This window comes from Rhizoctonia solani, chromosome 14, assembly GCF_016906535.1.
Source record: "Rhizoctonia solani chromosome 14, complete sequence".
NCBI classification, from domain to species: domain Eukaryota; kingdom Fungi; phylum Basidiomycota; class Agaricomycetes; order Cantharellales; family Ceratobasidiaceae; genus Rhizoctonia; species Rhizoctonia solani.
The window spans coordinates 1174066-1192391 of NC_057383.1; the positions used below are offsets into that span (position 1 = coordinate 1174066).

General features: G+C 47.1%; 5 protein-coding genes across 5 annotated transcripts; 2 read left to right on the forward strand and 3 right to left on the reverse strand.

Annotated features, from left to right (window-relative positions):
- Positions 1-2742: 2742 nt before the first annotated feature.
- Positions 2743-3241, forward strand: RhiXN_10995 (uncharacterized protein; the record flags this gene model as incomplete). Its single annotated transcript, XM_043330810.1, has 4 exons — positions 2743-2840; positions 2898-2999; positions 3053-3154; positions 3208-3241. 4 exons carry the CDS (start codon positions 2743-2745, stop codon positions 3239-3241), a joined length of 336 nt encoding a protein of 111 aa, XP_043186155.1.
- Positions 3242-4451: 1210 nt separating this feature from the next.
- RhiXN_10996 (uncharacterized protein) lies at positions 4452-5611 on the reverse strand (the record flags this gene model as incomplete). The annotated part of the gene is made up of 5 exons (XM_043330811.1): positions 4452-4649; positions 4712-4900; positions 4956-5369; positions 5427-5539; positions 5590-5611. 5 exons carry the CDS (start codon positions 5609-5611, stop codon positions 4452-4454), a joined length of 936 nt encoding a protein of 311 aa, XP_043186156.1.
- An 870-nt stretch (positions 5612-6481) lies between these two features.
- RhiXN_10997 (structure-specific endonuclease subunit SLX1) lies at positions 6482-9052 on the forward strand (the record flags this gene model as incomplete). The annotated part of the gene is made up of 7 exons (XM_043330812.1): positions 6482-6669; positions 7173-7284; positions 7344-7547; positions 7600-7730; positions 7779-8011; positions 8058-8161; positions 8213-9052. 7 exons carry the CDS (start codon positions 6482-6484, stop codon positions 9050-9052), a joined length of 1812 nt encoding a protein of 603 aa, XP_043186157.1.
- Positions 9053-9372: 320 nt separating this feature from the next.
- RhiXN_10998 (aromatic di-alanine and TPR containing protein) lies at positions 9373-14968 on the reverse strand (the record flags this gene model as incomplete). Its single annotated transcript, XM_043330813.1, has 9 exons — positions 9373-9525; positions 9575-9642; positions 9696-9975; positions 10050-10163; positions 10216-11613; positions 11667-12637; positions 12696-12786; positions 14336-14645; positions 14700-14968. 9 exons carry the CDS (start codon positions 14966-14968, stop codon positions 9373-9375), a joined length of 3654 nt encoding a protein of 1217 aa, XP_043186158.1.
- Positions 14969-16463: 1495 nt separating this feature from the next.
- On the reverse strand, positions 16464-18216 carry RhiXN_10999 (uncharacterized protein; the record flags this gene model as incomplete). Its single annotated transcript, XM_043330814.1, has 4 exons — positions 16464-16867; positions 16921-17011; positions 17082-17321; positions 17365-18216. 4 exons carry the CDS (start codon positions 18214-18216, stop codon positions 16464-16466), a joined length of 1587 nt encoding a protein of 528 aa, XP_043186159.1.
- Between the last annotated feature and the right edge of the window lie 110 nt (positions 18217-18326).

Below are 18326 nucleotides of genomic sequence, written 5' to 3' on the forward strand. Positions count from 1 at the left end.
ATAAAGGTACAGTACCACTAGAAATTCTTTCCCATGGGCCGAAAGAGTCGGATGGGGGAGCTGGGAACTTGAACTTTCTCGCAGTTCTAATCAAGAGAGCGCGTGATCATGAACAATGACGGAGAAAGGTGGCCGGGATCGTCCGGATCGAGCCTGGCGATCTCACCAGTCACGTGGCTTTTGGAACGCGATCTCGACACGTATCGAAACACGATCGAAGCTTTTGCTGCTTTATCTTCTCCGCAGGGATCTGTGTTGCCTCAAGATATAGACTATACAGTGTTTCCGGCTTGAGGTGGACAGTATTAAAATATCATCTATTGGATCATGTCGGGCGAGCCGCTAGAGCCGGTATACGGTCCCAGGCAGGTGATAGGGCCGAAGGTCATTTCGAATCCTAGTGCTCCTTGAGTAATTTCATTGGTCGTTTTATGCTTGAGTCGATATTTGCTTGAATACACTGGCCTCAAAGACTCGCTCTATCTATGGAAATGTCATTGACCCTGCGCTAACTTGGACGCACAGTCTTAACCATGTCAGATGGCTTCGAAATATCCCCAGTGGATTGGTTGTGGACAACGAGGAGAGAGGACAGAATGTGTGAATAGAGACTTCGAGTAAGTCGCAGGATGACTCGGAACTGTGACGGATATAAAACTGTGCTGCCTCCCATCCTTCGACCAACCATTGCCGCCGTCGACCCCTTTTCTCTCTATGTTGTATGTATTGTATTTAGATATTGAAAGATTAGCGAAAATCATCACCAATTTCTATACATCCGCACATGTGATTGTGGTCCGGACCAAACCTCAAAAGTGCGCGGCACGAGGACGAAAGTCTGATTGTACTTATAGACAAAAGGGATCATCGTAGTCGCCCTGGACCTGGACCGGAAAAGTTGCTCGTGGACAAAATGCAAGAAGAATGCACCACAGCCTTCCAAGCTGTACAATGGCATATATTATTCTCTCCGCCTGTGGATATAAACCGTGAGAGCGAGCTGCAGTAGCGCATGCACTCCAAACTTAAACATTTTCCTATAAGTATCAACCAAAGCAGCCTTCAAGACGCCTGTCCCGTATTCAACATATCTATAGAATTCTCGGAATATTGGGAACACAGTGCCGAGCACTCTAGATCTCATATGATTAAAGCTAAATCCAGGCAGCGTGTCTGCAAGCTCCAACGCTCGACTCAAGGAGTAGCGTCCAGAGTGAGAAGACCGTAGCAGAAAATAGGACCCCAAGCCTCATTCCCGTTCTTTCTCATGAATGTCTCTCAATTTTACGTTACTTTATTGCCTCCGGGACTTTACTGGTTTTAGTCACTTATTTCAAGCTGTCTCATGATCGTGCTGAGGCGCCAACTGCTCCGGCGCATAGATATCAAGGGAGGACGATGACAGCCAATATATTAAATTTTCGCAATTTGGGTATCACACCCTTTCAGTCTCCTAGGAGCTATTTACAAGCATATATCCAAAACGCTGTGCATGCGCAAGCTTCCGACACCCGCCCATTAAGGTTAGCCATGTCTCCAGTTTCTCCAACATTGCAGGGAGCCGAGACCGCCTTCGGAAGTCTGCATATAGTATGGCTTGCCATCGGATAGAGATCTCGTCTTATTCGGGAGCTCTCTGATTAATTCGCCAACGTGGGACAAGTCACCTGTCAACAGATTACTTTGATGATGTCACATGGGTCTATTCCTTTCAGCAGAATCGTCATCCAAGGCGAGCCTATCCCCTTTTTGGAGTGCGGAGCATTCTGTTTTACTTCTACGCCACGCAGATAACATGAGGTTTATTGTAGATACGAGGTGGTGCACCAATTCATTTGGAAATAGATCAATTCAATAAAATTGTGCTAATGCGATTCCCGCCGAATCTGAATTTGTTTATCCGATCAAAGATACTGTGGGGCTCTTCCAATACTGATACAAATCTTATTCAAAGGTCTATCTAAGTTCTCGATATTTTACCTTTCAACGAGGTTGAGAGAGGGATGTTCAATTCCTTGCCAGGTGCATTTGCTCAGAGTTTTGGGCCCGAAAGTAAGCTCTGAATGCGCAAAAAGAAGTCCTTAGATCTTAAGAGCGCATTCAACCACATAATTGGGGATTTTGAGAGGGAATAAATTAAAGTGCCATCAAGAACGCGGAAAGCGTACCCCAATAACACTGAACTCCGCTCGTGGGAGGAATTTACACGCTGGATTAGCCCAATTGATCACATCCGATGGCACCGGAAAATAGTCGCGCAGCTCTCGTTTAATCCTGTTCTTGCTTCCCTGACCGACTTTACATTTCTTGCCTGGTGGGCATAAATTCACATTGAGATCTCCCGTGCCTCATTGACTAATTACGGGAATGAAATCAATCTTTGATCGGAGCAACCCCAAATCGCTTCGGGGCCGTCAGCTCTAATTGATACCATCCCTGACCCCCCTACACGTAGTCTTCCCAGAACAATGGGTTCACAAATGAGGAACCGAAGAAGTTGAATCGGACCAGATGTTAATGGTACCCCATTGCATTGAGAACTTAGTGATCGCTGAACAGTGTGCAAAGGAATTGGGCACGTTGACGGAGTTACGGCACTGTACTCTGTACGCAACTTGCGTTGCATTGATACCCTGACTTTGACGCGCGGGACTTGTGACCCAAGCAAAACAGCGAGTCAGGATATAAAAACAGACCACCGCGGTAGGAGAGACCTCAGATCTAAGCAACTTTCAAGTAGCCATGAGCATCCTGTCCCAGCAATCTACCTTTGTTGACATCCTCACGGAGGATTTCTTCACCAAACCTACTATGGCTAACATGTGCCCCGGCAGGCCTTGGTACGTGTACATACCTTAGCTGTGCTAGCATGACTACTGACTATTTCCTGAGAATAGGTGGGATGGCACCACGGAGTCACAAACCCCCGTCGCTGAAGCACTAACTGAAGATTTCTTCACCAATCCTAGCATGACTAATCTATGCCCCGGCAGGCCTTGGTACGTATATCTTAGCTGGGCTAGTATACTTACTGACTAGCCCCTAAAAATAGGTGGGATGGCACCACGGACTCTCAAGTTCCGGTTGTTGAGGCACTAACTGAAGATTTCTTTACCAACCCTACCATGATTAATCTGTGCCCCGGCAAGCCTTGGTACGTATGCTTTAAATAGATTACCATGCTTACTGATTAGCTCCCGGGAATAGGTGGGACGGCACCGTTGAAGAGTTAGCCCTCTAATTTGGACGAAGGCCTGAATATCTGAATCCTTTGGTACGACTTATCACAGTTCACACAGACTTATATTAATGTCTTGTCCTTTAAAATATAAACAGGTCAACTATAGATTGGGAGAGAGGTTGCATGGGGTATCTTGGCCAATAGCAACCTAGGACAATTTCTTTTCCAGTCTGCATCGAGGGTGGAGCACATCGTCTTGAGTTTTGAAATAATGTATGATGATATCATCTCGTATAACGAATATATTGCTGTTGTTGAGTGGATAAAGTAGAGTGGATAGAAGTAGAACATGTCAATATGTGAGAAAGGACCAAGACCCGCATAATTGAATATATGTAAATAACAGCCGATACCTGTGGTATAAAAGGACAAAGGGAAGAAATGCTCACACGAATACGTTTATACTGTGAATCTACTTGATGTTATTCTGCGTGCCAATTAGGGGTTTGAGTGTGCATAGTAGATACTCGCAAGGTGATCCAAGTCATGGACAAGGGAGAAGGGCTCGCGGTATTCACCAAATCATTCGTACCCTACTAGTAGTTTCGTTTAGTTCAGTCTAGTATGATATATGACTTCAGGCCCACTGAACATATACTCAGATTTCTTATATGCACTCTCGCGGTCCCGTTCTATTTACTTTCTTGGTTGTAGTTCTAGTTCCTCTCTTTCTCGTCTCGATCGCTCGTGTACACTGTGACCGGTACATCTTTCTATCTTGTTCGCGCGGCCTGCCCCAGCATTTGCAGTCTAACAACAACATGACTATACTAAGATCCAAAAAAAGTGCCAGGTAGTGAGAATGTTGGATATTGGATAAAATAGAGATATCCTCAATAAACAGAATAGTTGTGTGGCAATAAACGGCTGGTTTGACTTAATTATATACTTTAAGACGTTAGCGCGTATGCTTCTTTCCTCCCGCCCGATCGGTGTACGTGCTAGGATTACTACGGATTTTCTTACTGAAAACGTACGCACGTTCAGATACATGCAGATTTTCATTCAATAGGTAAAAATATGGTACATATAGCGATTTTCTATTTACGCCGCGCCCAGAACTCTCCATCATATATAGAGCGAGCATAATGCAATTGCTTCTTCTGCTCGTAATCATCTCGGACCGTGTCAAATATGTTCTTTATCGAGTTAAAGTTAAACGACTCGCGTAACTCTGTGCTTGGCGATAATTGCCTGGCCAGCATTATACCTACGTGCATCCCATGTGCAAAGCTGTTATCATTCCTTGGTATGAAAGCGGATCGAATGCAATTGCAGCATCGCCAACAGCACACCATTGACTGTCTTTGTCCCCGTACGGCGACAAAAACGAGGACCCAGCTGCCGTACATTGCGGATAGCTCATGTTGTTACCTGCCATTGGCCGGTAGTCCACATCTGTGATGATCTTCGATACATGCACGTGTCTGCGTGCAGTAGATCCATAAATCCATCCAGTCGCCGGGCAACCTTCGCGGGGGCGTCACAGTCATCGGTATGGAATACGACAACGCGCTTTTGGTCGGAAAGCTGAGAGCTGTACCACCACCCAGTTTCCGTGGCCTCGACAAGTGTGCGATAGTCTGGATCTACGTCTGTTGACGAAAAGACTGTATAAAATGCAATTAAACTATCAGCCTTGACTGTCTTTGCGCCAAGCTGGGAGGAGTAGTGTCAAAAATCAAGTGATACGTGTTCAGAAACGCGAACCCACTTTCTGTGCGACAGTAGCCTTTCGTCCGGACGCATCGATGAGCCACTTTGCGCGCAGAGTATGTTCTTCACCGGATTCAGAACGTACGACAAGTGTCCACCCATCAGAGTTCCTAAGGACTGACTTGAAGTTTGCGTTAATTAATTTGGATGATGTGGTGCTCCCATTATTGCAAACCGAACGAACGTAAGCTCGTAGATCCTCTTCAAATGAGGCACGGTTGATATGCCAGCTTTCACCAGAGGGATCAATGGACGCGGGTGTCTCCTGCAAGTCCCGGGATTGCCACACAGAGGCATTTACTCTGGAGCGTGTATGAACTCCCTTTGCGATGTTTTGATCTAGACGCTCTGCGATTGAGGGAGATAGATAATGTAAGAATCGTCTTGATTCGCCAGGCAGCGACTCTCCAATCTGCAGCTCCCAATATCAGCATATCATTCTTCGATAGAAAACCTAGACTTGGCTCACCTTGAAACGGGCTGGGTTAGCGTTATCAATAAGCGCAAAGGTGGCATCTGGGGCCGAGCGCATCAGGGACAAGGTCGTAGCACATCCAGCAATTCCGCCCCCAACCACAATAACTGGGATACTGTGAGCAAGGGTAAGCTGGATTAAATGATATATTACATACCATCAAAGTCGGTCTGGTCCATTGAGGTCACCGTCGAACCTAGCAATGGCTGATTGTTTATATTCACTTTCTGCGCTGACGTTACGACAGGCTAAGTTTTCGGCCAGTGAGGGCCTAACAACAGCAGTGCGGGGTTATCATGCGAACGCTTAGGGCCAGCTAGCCAATCGCGAATGAAGAGCAACACGAGTTCGAGTTAGTTCGCTCCGGTATTCTCCATTTGTGGATATTACACCTTTATTCCCGATCAACGTTTAATCGATACCACGAGTTCATCAAAATATGACCGAGGATTTGGGGACGCCCACATACGTCATACCGTTACCTCGTCAATTTATTCTAAATATGATACAGAACATATCTATTCTCTGTTCCAAGTAAGTTGCAACCGTAAAAAGTCTGCGCTAAGGCTACCAGAGATCAAGGCGACTGAGCGGCAACTTGAATATAGCCCATTTCGGCAGCAATCACTTTGGACGTAAGGGCGGCCACCACGGTTTAAGTTGGTCCGAATAAGGTGTTGGCCGGAGAACAACACTGCTCGCCTATTTGTCCACCCGTTCATCCCACGTCGGTTGGCGGATGTGAGTATCAGCTTTGGGGCTCCTGACTGGCTCCTATTAGCAGGCGTGACAAAGGGTCTCTGATCGATTCAAAATTTGAAAACCAAAGCTACGAAATTCTAGCTTGACTCTATTGAGCCATGGGGGAGACAAGTCTTCCAGGGCATCAATATTAAACCGATAGCGAATTAGAAGATCGTAGGGGAGGAGGCGTCGTTGCTTCACCCACACCCTACATTGGATTTCATGCTAATCCTCATCCGGAGGGCATAGTATATCATAGCCTACATAAACCCAGGTAACAGAGACGCTTCTTTCATTCTTCGCCCATGTCCCTTGAATCATTTCGGATGCACTCAACTGGCAAAGCAACCAAGCCATTCTCGGCGGGGTGGGATCAGCGCCGCGAGCTGAAGGTGGTACAACACCGCAATGCAAGCGAATACGCCCTCGACCACGATGTAAAATTAGAACGCACAAACGTTAATCCCCCTTTGAATGGTTTGAATGGTTTTGCGTAAAGTGTTCCCTGATGGTTTGCGCTTCAATAATGTATGATCATATTATTCTGTATGCGATGGCCAAGAATTTCAGATACGTTAGGCCTGGGTCGAACTTTATGATTTCATTCAATTAATATATTGTCCTTCATTATAATCCTATCGGAGCTCGAAATATTCGATCGGATAGAGGATAGCGACGAAAGGAACATCTCCCATGCATTGTACATGTGAGATAAGTGAAGGGTGGAATCCAATTCATATATCAGCTGTATTTAGATCATAGACGACTCGACCAAATTCCATATATAAACGGCCTACTACTGGAGTGTCTATGAGTTGAATGGGAGGAGTCAGGCAGCGGGCAGGGAGCTTGGCATGACGGAAATTTCGAGATTTTATATTCGTGCAAAGAGGGCGTCGCGGTAGAGAGGTGACGCGACCCCTCAGACCACGTGACTTTTGGAACGCGCATCAAGGCGCGATCGAAGCGTTTGTTGCCTCATCTTCTATCGTGAAGAGCAGCGCCGCCCCAAGGCCCAGGATATACGCCACTTATAATCGCCTCTGGAAAGGCACCTTCGAAGATGGCCTCTCGGACCACGTTGGGTGAGGACCAACACACCATTCCGGTGAGCGATAAAATCGAGACTCGTTTAGGCTCCAAGCGCTGATTGAGCAACTTTGCTAGCTGTTTTACGCTTGTTATTTACTTCGGTCTGTCAAATCCAAATCTTCGCGTTCTACCTATGTTGGGAGCACCCCAGACCCCCCGCGTCGAATTCGGCAGCATAACGGGGAGCTAACACAGGGCGCCTACAAAACTCGACGAGGTCGCCCATGGGTCATGACTATGATAGTGTATGGTTTCCCTTCCAAACTTGCTGCTCTCCAGGTTCGCCCATACTTGTCTCTGCCTCGAATACAATGGAATGAGTCTTCCAAAGTTTGAATGGGCATGGCAGCATCCATACCGGTCCAGGCATCTCCGTGTCCCTGAAACAACTCGAGGTGAGAACAATTACTCTCAGATCTTCAAACAGGACAGCCAAGCGAATTTTCTGAGAACCAAAATATTGTACGTTTCCATACTTGACAGGGCTACAAGAGCTAATGACCCTTCCAGTGTTGCACACACAATGCTGAGCGTTGCTCCTTACAGTACATGGCCACTGCATGTCAAGATCTTTACTGACGAGGCCAAAAATATATGGGACGAGATTTGCAGGGTAGACACGAACGGGCCGCTCCCCGAAGGATCGACGGTTTCGGTCGAACTCGAAGGTGTAGACGGGAGAGCGTATGTTCCCGTCTCTCGACGTACCCAGATGCGTACAGGTCCAATCGACGTTAAAGATAGTATGTTCCTTGTGATCTTTTTGAGTTTGATGCTCACAGTGTACAGCCAAGTTCAATTCATCGCACATCCATAAGTACCAGTCACTTGTGAACCAACAGACTCAGCTGTCGTGTTGTATATGTAGCTCAGAAATCGACGTCAAGCGCGTGGTGAGCAACTCAGGTTACCTGTCTCGATGGCAATCAATTATCGGTTCTTAGGATCATCTACGTATAGCACTTTGCCCCGGAGGAGACTGTACCGCAATTTCACATTTAGACTGCCTGGCTCGGTCGTTCATCAAACACCCATCCAACCCTCCGGGGTTGATTCCTCGAGGCGGTATCTGCAAAGCCTGCGAGCAATATACACTATGGGGTGATGTCGTTCGGGGATGTTACCGTCGGGCTCGTGGTGGTCTGCAACAACCTGACTTGGGACAAGACCCAGAAGACAACGATCAAGAAGCAAGTGCTCAGGCAGTTGATGACCTCTCTCGCCATATAAATGCTCTGCAAATTAGTGGATCTCCTCGAAAGGCACGCACTGTCAAATCAACAGCCCCGAAAAGTTGCGCCAAGTCTACTTCTCGAGCGACTAGGCGTAATGTCCAGAAGGCTAGGGTGATTGATTCCGACGTCGAGGATTTTGGGGCCGAAATGGATGCAGTGGATTGCGACACAGAGGATTCGGAACCCGCTCACCCATCACGAAGGCAAAATGCATCGGTTGCGAGCTATCAGCGTGCCTCTAAACCCACAAAGGCCAAAAATATTCTAGGGTCTTGCGACAAGACACGGAGTATTGATGAAGTCGTTCGTCGGGCTTTGGATAAAATGCCGATTTCCGGTCTTGGTGAATCGATGCAAGCGCGCTCAACCCTAAGTATGACTCCAAGTCGCCAGAAATCCACCAAATCGAGGAACGGGATCGGGCCCGGTGCTCAAGGACAAATAGCGATAACTGTCGACGAGGAGAACGGTAACTTTGGAACACCGCGCGACGCCTCTAGACCAAAGAGGACGCCATCTCCAGAGTATATCGATCTCGAAGGTATCTAGGCGTTTATTTGGCGGGGGAGAAGTTCTGTTTTGCCGGTATCTGGTGAAGGCATCTTGTAGCTATTGGACACATGTGCGTTAAATATGGACGGTGATAATCAAAAATGACTGGTAGTACATGATAAATATTATTTTAAGGGCATTCTGTTTTGTTCATTTTGGCGCGTGACAATCGCATGAAACATGAGATATCAAGGTCAATTCAAGCACGCATGAATACAACAAATAGATTACATCATACCATACTCAGTATGTTACATGACAGCTACTCAAGAAATTCACTTGGAAGGTACATTAGCAGGAATCTCCGTTTCTTAGCCTCATCCTACGATCCAATATGATATAGCATGCCCATCGCCAAACTCCTCCTCTCCCACCTTCTCACGCAGCGCAGCGACAGCACTGTGCAGCGCCGACCCGCCTCTCCATTCCCCACCTTTCCTTCCTTCATCAGCTCCCATATACTCTGTCTGCTATGAACGGCGCGTCCGCATCTTTCACCGACCACCTTGTCGCAATCACGCTCGGATACCCAGCCATCAGCATGCCCGACGCAAGGTGTATCGCTTCGTCCGGCAGCTTATGGTCGCCTGTCGCGGTCTGACAAGCCGACAGAAACGCGAGCCCCTTGTTCCTGAAAGACCGTCGGTTGATCGCAGCAGATCGAGTGTGCCGTCGTGTAGGAAGAACCCGCTCTTGGTAGCGTTTATGACGTTCTGATGAGCATGGCAGGCAAGATGCACCCAGTCATGCTCATCCATAGCATCGAGCACGGCGGCTGTCGTCGCCTGGCTATCTATGAGCTGCGAGTACTCGCCCTTGCTTTGTGTATGCGCTTTGATGAGCTCGAGCTCGGTAGTCGTGCCAGGTAGGGTGTGCTTGGGTGTGTTTGCTTGACCGATTGCCAGCACTCGAGGGCGCTGCTGAGTATACTCGGGGTAGATGCGAGAAGAGCAGTAAGCGTGGGCGTGTATGACGATACGACATAGTTGAATACTCTGCATCCAGGCTGACCATAGTCACCAGCAGCATGCAGTGGCAAGAAGGATAGTACGCCGGTGGGACACCAGGTGACATGTGGCAAGTCCGAGCCGCTCTCTGGCACGCTTTCCTGCGCAGGTACGGTCAGCGAGGAGAAAAATAAATCGTAGAGGTGACCATACCATATACCCAAGAAAGTCCAACACTGGCTTGACGATGTCGGTCCAGAGATCAAGTAGCACGCTGGCAAACCCATCTTTGTATCCTGGCACTGGTATGAGTCTGACCCCACGCTCGCGAAGGTTCTTGTTCCAAAGTGACGCTTCCATCTTGTCACGAGCTTCTTGAGCCTTCTTCTTTGTGAAGTTAGGAAGATGGACGTGGCTGATAGTAACTTGGCCGGGAATGATGACAAGTGCGTCACAGCAGCGTTCGCTGCAGTTGATCACAATCACGGGCCCGCTCCGGGCAGCATCAATGAGCCGAACCGACCTCATGGGCAGAAGAAAGTCCTCGAACCCGTCCAAAGTGCGGATCTGAGTCAATAAGCGATTATAGCTTATAGCTAAGTCGTGCCGGTCAATCGATGTCTTGAGCTCGGGCGTGAGCTTACGAGATGCGGAAGACTCAGTATCAGTCTGATGCAAGGCGTTTGATATCGTGTGAAGCTGAGTAGCTATGTCCGGGTGGGATTTGTGAAGGCGGTCAAGAGGCGAGCGAAGCGCAAGGCTCTGGCTCCAGACCACACACCGTGCATGCTCTAGCCACTCAAGAGCGACATCGAATGCGGAGGAGAGGATCGCAGTCGATGCTGCGTTGACAGCTAGATCCTCGGCCATCAGTAGGTCCTGGTACTGCTGGTCTGTAGGTGCACCCAGCCATATGAACTGGGGCAGAAGATTGACTGCAGTTCTATATGCTTCCATGCAATCATCGGGGTTATGTTTTGCAGCGCGCTGTGCCCATTCAAGCGCATACATGAACCTGTTTTGTGGCGGTCCAGCTAATAGCTGGGCAGCTGTGCGAAGAGAAAGCATGGCGCTGGATAAGGAGGGTTTATAGCTAGTATGGTCATAATGGGTAAAATAAGAGAGTGATAAGCTGAAGTGGTGTCGAGACAGATCTGGGTGGTCATCTGAGGTCAGTGCGACCGCACGAGACTTGTACTCCATTGACTTTGCGAGGTCGTTCATGTCGCCCGTGCGCTGGAATCGATCACTGTAGCCCACTCCTAGACTAGCAAGCCGTTGCGGTAGGTGTGGGTGATTGTCGGGGGTCAGCTCAACCGCACGAGACTTGTACTCCATTGACTTTGCAAGGTCGCTCATGTCGCCCGTGCGCTTGAATCGATCACTGTAGTCCACTCCTAGAATAGCAAGCCGTTGCGGTAGGTGTGGGTGATCGTCGGGGGTCAGCTTGACCGCACGAGACGAGTACTCCATTGACTTTGCAAGGTCGTTCATATCGCCCGTGTGCTTGAATCGATCACTGTAGTCCACTCCTAGACTAGCAAGCCGTTGCGGTAGGTGTGGGTGATTGTTGGGGGTCAGCTCGACCGCACGAGAGAAGTACTCAATTGACTTTGTGAGGTCTTCATGTCACCCGTGCGCTTGAATCGATCACTGTAGTCCACTCCTAGACTAGCAAACCGTTGCGGTAGGTGTGGGTGATTGTCGGGGGTCAGCTCGACCGCACGAGATTTGTACTCCATTGACTTTGCAAGGTTGTTCATGTCGCCTGTGCGCTTGAATCGATCATTGTAGTCCACTCCTAGATTAGCAAGCTGTTGCGGTAGGTGCGGGTGACTGTCGGGGGTCAGCTCGACCGCACAAGAGAAGTACTCAATTGACTTTGCGAGGTCGTTCATGTCGCCCGTGCGCTTGAATCGATCACTGTAGCCCACTCCTAGAATAGCAAGCCGTTGCGGTAGGTGTGGGTGATTGTCGGGGGTCAGCTCAACCGCACGAGACGAGTACTCCATTGACTTTGCGAGGTCGTTCATGTCACCCGTGCGCTGGAATCGATCATTGTAGTCCACTCCTAGATTAGCAAGCTGTTGCGGTAGGTGCGGGTGACTGTCGGGGGTCAGCTCGACCGCACAAGAGAAGTACTCAATTGACTTTGCGAGGTCGTTCATGTCGCCCGTGCGCTTGAATCGATCACTGTAGCCCACTCCTAGAATAGCAAGCCGTTGCGGTAGGTGTGGGTGATTGTCAGGGGTCAGCTCGACCGCACAAGAGAAGTACTCCATTGACTTTGCGAGGTCGTTCATGTCGCCCGTGCGCTGGAATCGATCATTGTAGTCCACTCCTAGATTAGCAAGCTGTTGCGGTAGGTGTGGGTGATTGTTGGGGGTCAGCTCAACCGCACGAGACTTGTACTCCATTGACTTTGCGAGGTCGTTCATGTCACCCGTGCGCTTGAATCGTTCACTGTAGTCTACCCCAAGCTTAGCAAGTTGACCTGCTATGGCAGAATCATCGTAAGGAATCAATGATAGAGCCTGGTCGTCATATTCTATAGCCTTCTCAATGTTGTCTAGCTTTCCGTAGCGCTGAAACTCCCTACGATGAGAAGATGCTAACTCGGCTAGCTCCTTGTAATCTGTGATTATACGCATTGGCATATAGACAATGTATCCAAGCTGACTCTCACCACTCACTCAGAGGTGTATCCGTGCTAGCTTCTATCGCTTTGTGTTTCTCTCCGGCTTCTTCGCTATGCTCCAAAGCTTGCTCTGATCCGCTCTTGCCCTGTAGTTCCAGCATAAGTTCAGGCCACCCCAGTATGATATTTATTCTACACTTTTACTTGCCGATTCAACCTCAGGTGTACAATCTGTGCTCTCTTTCTTATTTGGATGTGTGCTTTCCATCATGCTCCGAGTCTACTATTCAATCCCTTATCCTTCAGTCCGCAGTGGTTTACGCCCCTCTTCAGTTATCCGAACAATTGTCTGCACCTCAATCACTAGGACCGAACAAGTAGACTGAGCTGGTCGAGTTCTGCCTGGATTTATGCACCTGGGATCCGTATTGTACTCTTCAGGCAAAATAGTCACTGCTGTGGTGGGGAGTTGGTAGTCACACTCTTCATGCTTTCACATTTTATCTCTGCTCGTCCACTTTGGTCCTGTGCAGGTGTACATCCATCCCCTTGTACCATTTTGCTCATCATACCTGTTCTATTGGCGTTTAGGCTGTGTACCTCGTGTACAGAAGCACCCATTGCCCCGTTCACGCACACATGTAGATGCCGTAAGCTGCTTCCTCTTTTATTGCTTATCAGTTTCCGCACTGGAACTTGAGGAGCATCGCGTGTCGCGACCCATACCTTGCTTTAGATGGCTTTTTAATTCTCATCACACAAGTAATGTCGCTCAAAAAAGATGGTAAGGATGGTAACTACAATTCACATCCCCGTAAAGACATAAAACGTCAACCGCAAGCAAATGGGGGCCTTATCGATCAGAGCTTTTAGCTCACACACACCCATGGATTTTTTTAATTGTACATTTTGACGGACACTAACACGTAAAACAGAATATAAATAAGAGACAAGGGCAGCTATCACGTGTGTACATGCCATATCTACAATTATAGAATAATATGGAGTGGGGGTTATTTGGAGACAAACAAGATCAAACAAACAAAAAACCTTAATCACAATTGAAAGCCTGTGTGATCTATGGAGCTTGATTAGATATTTTCCACTCTTGCCAATTGTTACTCACCTTAAAATTCCCAATGTGTCATGACCTTAATTGGCATGACACATTTTTCTACTATTTTCTATCTTTTTTCTGAGACAGTTTCCTTTTTTGGTATATATTTATGACTCATCAAGATCACATGACATATTTGATATATGATGTGAAATTGTAAATGACTCACTGTTTTGTACTGTTGTTTTCAATGTGGCTTCTCTCTTGTATATAAACTAGGTCAAGTTGCCGCTGGAATAGCAAGACTTGACCTCTTTGTCAATTCATCCTAAGCTCACTCCTACCCTTTGCCCAGGCCCCTAGTTGGCCATCAGTGCACCTTACTAAGAAACCCATAACCCAGGCCTAGTTGCCCTCTACCCTACCATACCCCTTGGCCCTTTGTTGGCCCTCTACCCTGTTTCATAGTCCATTGGTGATAGGGCCACGGACTTTAAATCTACTTGTATCATAGGTCCAAGCTTAGTTGTGACACAATGTTACTCATGTACATGATCCTGGGATTGGATAGCTGGTGGGAATAGGGGTGGGAACAGGGAAAAGTAGGTCTGGGTGGACACATGCTCCCCATTGCTTACTTCATCTGGGTTGTAGTCTAGGCCTTCCATATCTGTAGCTCTCTGGGTCTGGATGTTTTGAGGTTGGAAGCAGTGGAAGAATGTTGGGATTGATCTAGCAGGAAGTTGGGCACTTCTAGGGGCTCTAGTAACACAGGCATGTGGAAGAAGGGGTGGAAGAGCGGGGGTAGGAAGAGCGGGGGTAGGAAGAGCGGGGGTAGGAAGTGCAGGGCGGTTGGCACTCCTATAAAAAGCAGTTACATCTAGTTCATAAGTAGGTGCTTCTAATCCTGCTTGACGCTCAAGTTCCATGATTGTCCAGATATGGTACCTGCGGATAAAAAAAGGTTCCACCTTAAAACCACCATGCCATATAAAGGCATACACTGGGAATGGGAAAAGGAACCGCCCAGGTACAATAGGATTCAGGTTCACCTCACTACCAGCGCTCTGGTACTGCACCCCCACCTTCCTACCAGGGACCATAAAAATGATGAGCTTGAATTGGCAAAGTACAACTAGTAGCCCAGTAAACACAGTGACTCCACACAATACCATGGTGTACCAGAAGTTTGGGTCAGCTCTGGGAGTGTAGGAAGGGGATGATGTGGCAGTTACAGTAAGACCAGTGGAAGAGGGTGGTTGGAGAAGCATTTTAGTAAAAATAACAATTGGTAAGATCAAGAGCCAAGATTGCAGTACAATGCAGGTTAGGTATGGGATGTTGGTGCAAAAATTGGACAAACCTTGAGCTTAAGTACCTTTCCAATTTGAAAGCACCCTGGATATCAAAATCAAGCGCACCCTGTGAATATACTCTTGGACTCAAATTAGGTCAGATTGCTGACACGTTGTAACCTTCTCTTTCTTCTAGAACTCTCAGTCAGCTGAAACAACGGAAAAACAGGTGGAATAGATCATTGGAAGAATCCAGTGGCTAGGGCCCTGAAAGTCCCCAGTAGTTTGGGCCTTGGCAATTGGGACATTTGATAATCAAGAAGTGTGCCTGTTTAAGGTTTGGTGTTTCTGGACAAGTGTTTACATACTGTACTCAATAAGAAAGAAAATTGGTCACAGTCACAACAGCCTTCAATACAACATTGAAATTTCTAATGTTTTAAAATGTGTTGGGGGTTAATTCAGAGGACATTTCCATGTCTATTATAGTGATATCAATCTAACATTGAAGGTTAATTACATCAATGGAAGCCATATTTGCATTTTGGAGACGTACTTGGGGTTAGAAAAAGTAATTGGAAAAATGCTATGCACTCCATGTGCTTTATTCCAATTACCTTTTGTAACTCTGAGTATAAGAGGTTTGGGTAATGGCCTGGGACACAGCCACCAGCATCACAAAAACCTCCAAAATCTCTGGAGACCAGACTTGTCTCCCTAGATCTCTGGGGATCTTCAGAGAGTATAACTATTATAATCAGTGATATAAAACACATTTATGTAATCAGAAAGTGGCAATACCTATACCTCATTATAGTAGTTCCCTGTGAAGTCCATTGGAGCTTGTGACCCCAAAACACTTGAGAAGCTTAAACAAGATACTCATGGTAACCTTGTTTATGCTTCTTGAACATTTTGGGCTTGCAATCTCCAATGAATTTTGCAGTGTTATACTCTCTAGAGATCTATGGAGACCAAGGGAGACAAGTCCAGTCTCCAGAGATTTTGGAGGTTTTTGTGATGCTGGTGGCTGTGTCCCAGGCCATTACCCAAACCTCTTATACTCAGAGTTACAAAAGGTAATTTGACCAATTTCCAGGAAATATATGCGCTAGTTGAGATGGATTTATTTTATTTGGAAGTTGTGTATGTACATGAGATATATAATAGAATTGGACCCTGGAATGTTTAGAATGTATTTAGAGAGCAAGAGAGGTGGGTAGCCTGCCTCTCCAGACTTCATGCAACCAAGATTTTAGAAGTGCCTGCAGGCCCCAATCCACACACCCTAGCAAGTAGTTCCCATTTCAATCAAATTCATTTATGGGAGATCTAATGTTCTATTTACATTGATTCAAATTGCTATAACCTTTTCAGCCTAGGCACTTGTGTTTTGTCTGACTTTGTACATACAATCAAAACATTCATTGTGTTAACTCAAACAAAATGGAACTTATTGTGACATAGAGCACTAAAACTTCACTCGCTTTGAACTGGATCCCCCCTCAGTTCCATGTCCCTCCTTGTAGATATTGGACATATTATAGCTGTGTGCCTTGCGTTTCAAAGATGATGGTTTTGGAGCTGGAGGTGCCTTCAATGCTTGGACTTGAACAAGATTAGCAGAGAATCGCCATGCCCTGCCCCCCGGATACTTTGAACTTGTAAATAATTGCTTCTCAAGAGTTGCATAGACGTAAGCAATTGTACCATTCAAGGTTGCATAAACGTTGTTTGGGTGAATAAGCTTGTTGAATCGATTGCGTGCATTAATGATCTGCGGTTGATAGCCTTGTTCAGACAATTGTTCTATTAGTGCTTCCACCCGTGGCAAAGTAATCTGCCAAGTAGGGTGCCAATGAGTAGGTGGAATCTCTGAACATATGTTACTATAACCATTTGGAAACATTAGTAGAATCATGCCTTACCATTATCCTGTTCATCGTCATAAGACTCCTCCCCTTCATTGTGAGATTGCAAGTCCTCATCATCTGAATCAACAACTAGGACAGGAGGAGGCTGTGACATACAATTACAATTGTGTTAAACAATTAATATATGGTCTTACGTTCAAGAAAGTAGTACATACTAGAAACATGGGAGTTCGTGCGCAAAAGCAATCGTTCTCTGGCTCATAGAAAGAGCTTATCATAGTAACTGGGCTCTTTGCGTTGGCAAGCCGCCGACCATGCTCTTGAATTGCAGTAACACCCTTCACTTGGGTGTCCCATATTTGATGAGGGAATCGAGTGGCCACATCTGGTCGGCCTAAGCTGACTGTGCGCTTTTTGTCGCAAAGCCCAGCATTGTATTGATTCTGTTGCATGTTCTGTAAGAAACAACCCTATGCTTGAATTTTAGAGCTTGCTTACACTTGGATATGTCCACCCCGCATCCGGTGTTAGCTTGGAGAGCTTGCCTGACACTTGCCCAATCCACCCAACTAAGGCGGTCCCATCCCCTCCTGTAGGTTTAAGTGGACAATCGCTCTTCCACATCAAAGTGTACGAGTTAGTCACTGTATTCTTTACCCACTCGCAAGACTTGACAATTTGTTTAGCATCACCAACCCAGAGACAGTAACAAGAGTTCTGTAGATCATCAATTACACTGTCAACAAGGCGATTCCCAGTAATGCCGCTTTGGGGTACCAGCGAACGATCAAGCGTGGATTGACTGGTAGATGAAGGTGGGGGGCTTTTGATAATGGGATTCTTGCGCCGGTGCTCGCGCAAGGCAGCTCCTTGAGCGCGCGTATTAGCGATAGCTGCGCCTAATGTACGTGAGTACGGAATTGCTGGAATGTACAGTTTTGGAGCACTACCTTCAGATGGCTCCTGTGCAGTTTCGTTGGGAGTAGCTACATCCTTGATTTGAATCACATGCGACACCTTGGTAATGTTTGGCAGGGTGTGTAACTTGCAAGGAGCAGGATCTGCGTCCATGTTCTTGCCGGATCGAAGCTCTAGAGCCATTGGACCAGGACCAGGACCAGGCAAGGCGGGTGTACTGTCAGGAGTGGTTGAAGTATCACTGGACACAGCTAACTCATCGTCAAGTGCAGTAGGTGTAAGATTGTTGCACTGCGCCCCTTCTGACTGAAGCGTGTCGCTCTGTGCTTGCCTATCAGCTGAAGGCGGCGTAACAGAGATGAGAGGTACTGTCTCTATGCTATGAACGCTATCATTGGGTGGATGCTCGGGAGCTATTTCAGGACAATCCATTGCCTTGGACGTGTTAACTGTAGTGGGTAACGTTTGGGGGCTGAGATGGGGGCAGAAGTGGTACGAGAGCAACGAGTAATTGGTGCCATCTTAAGTAAACTAAGAGAGAA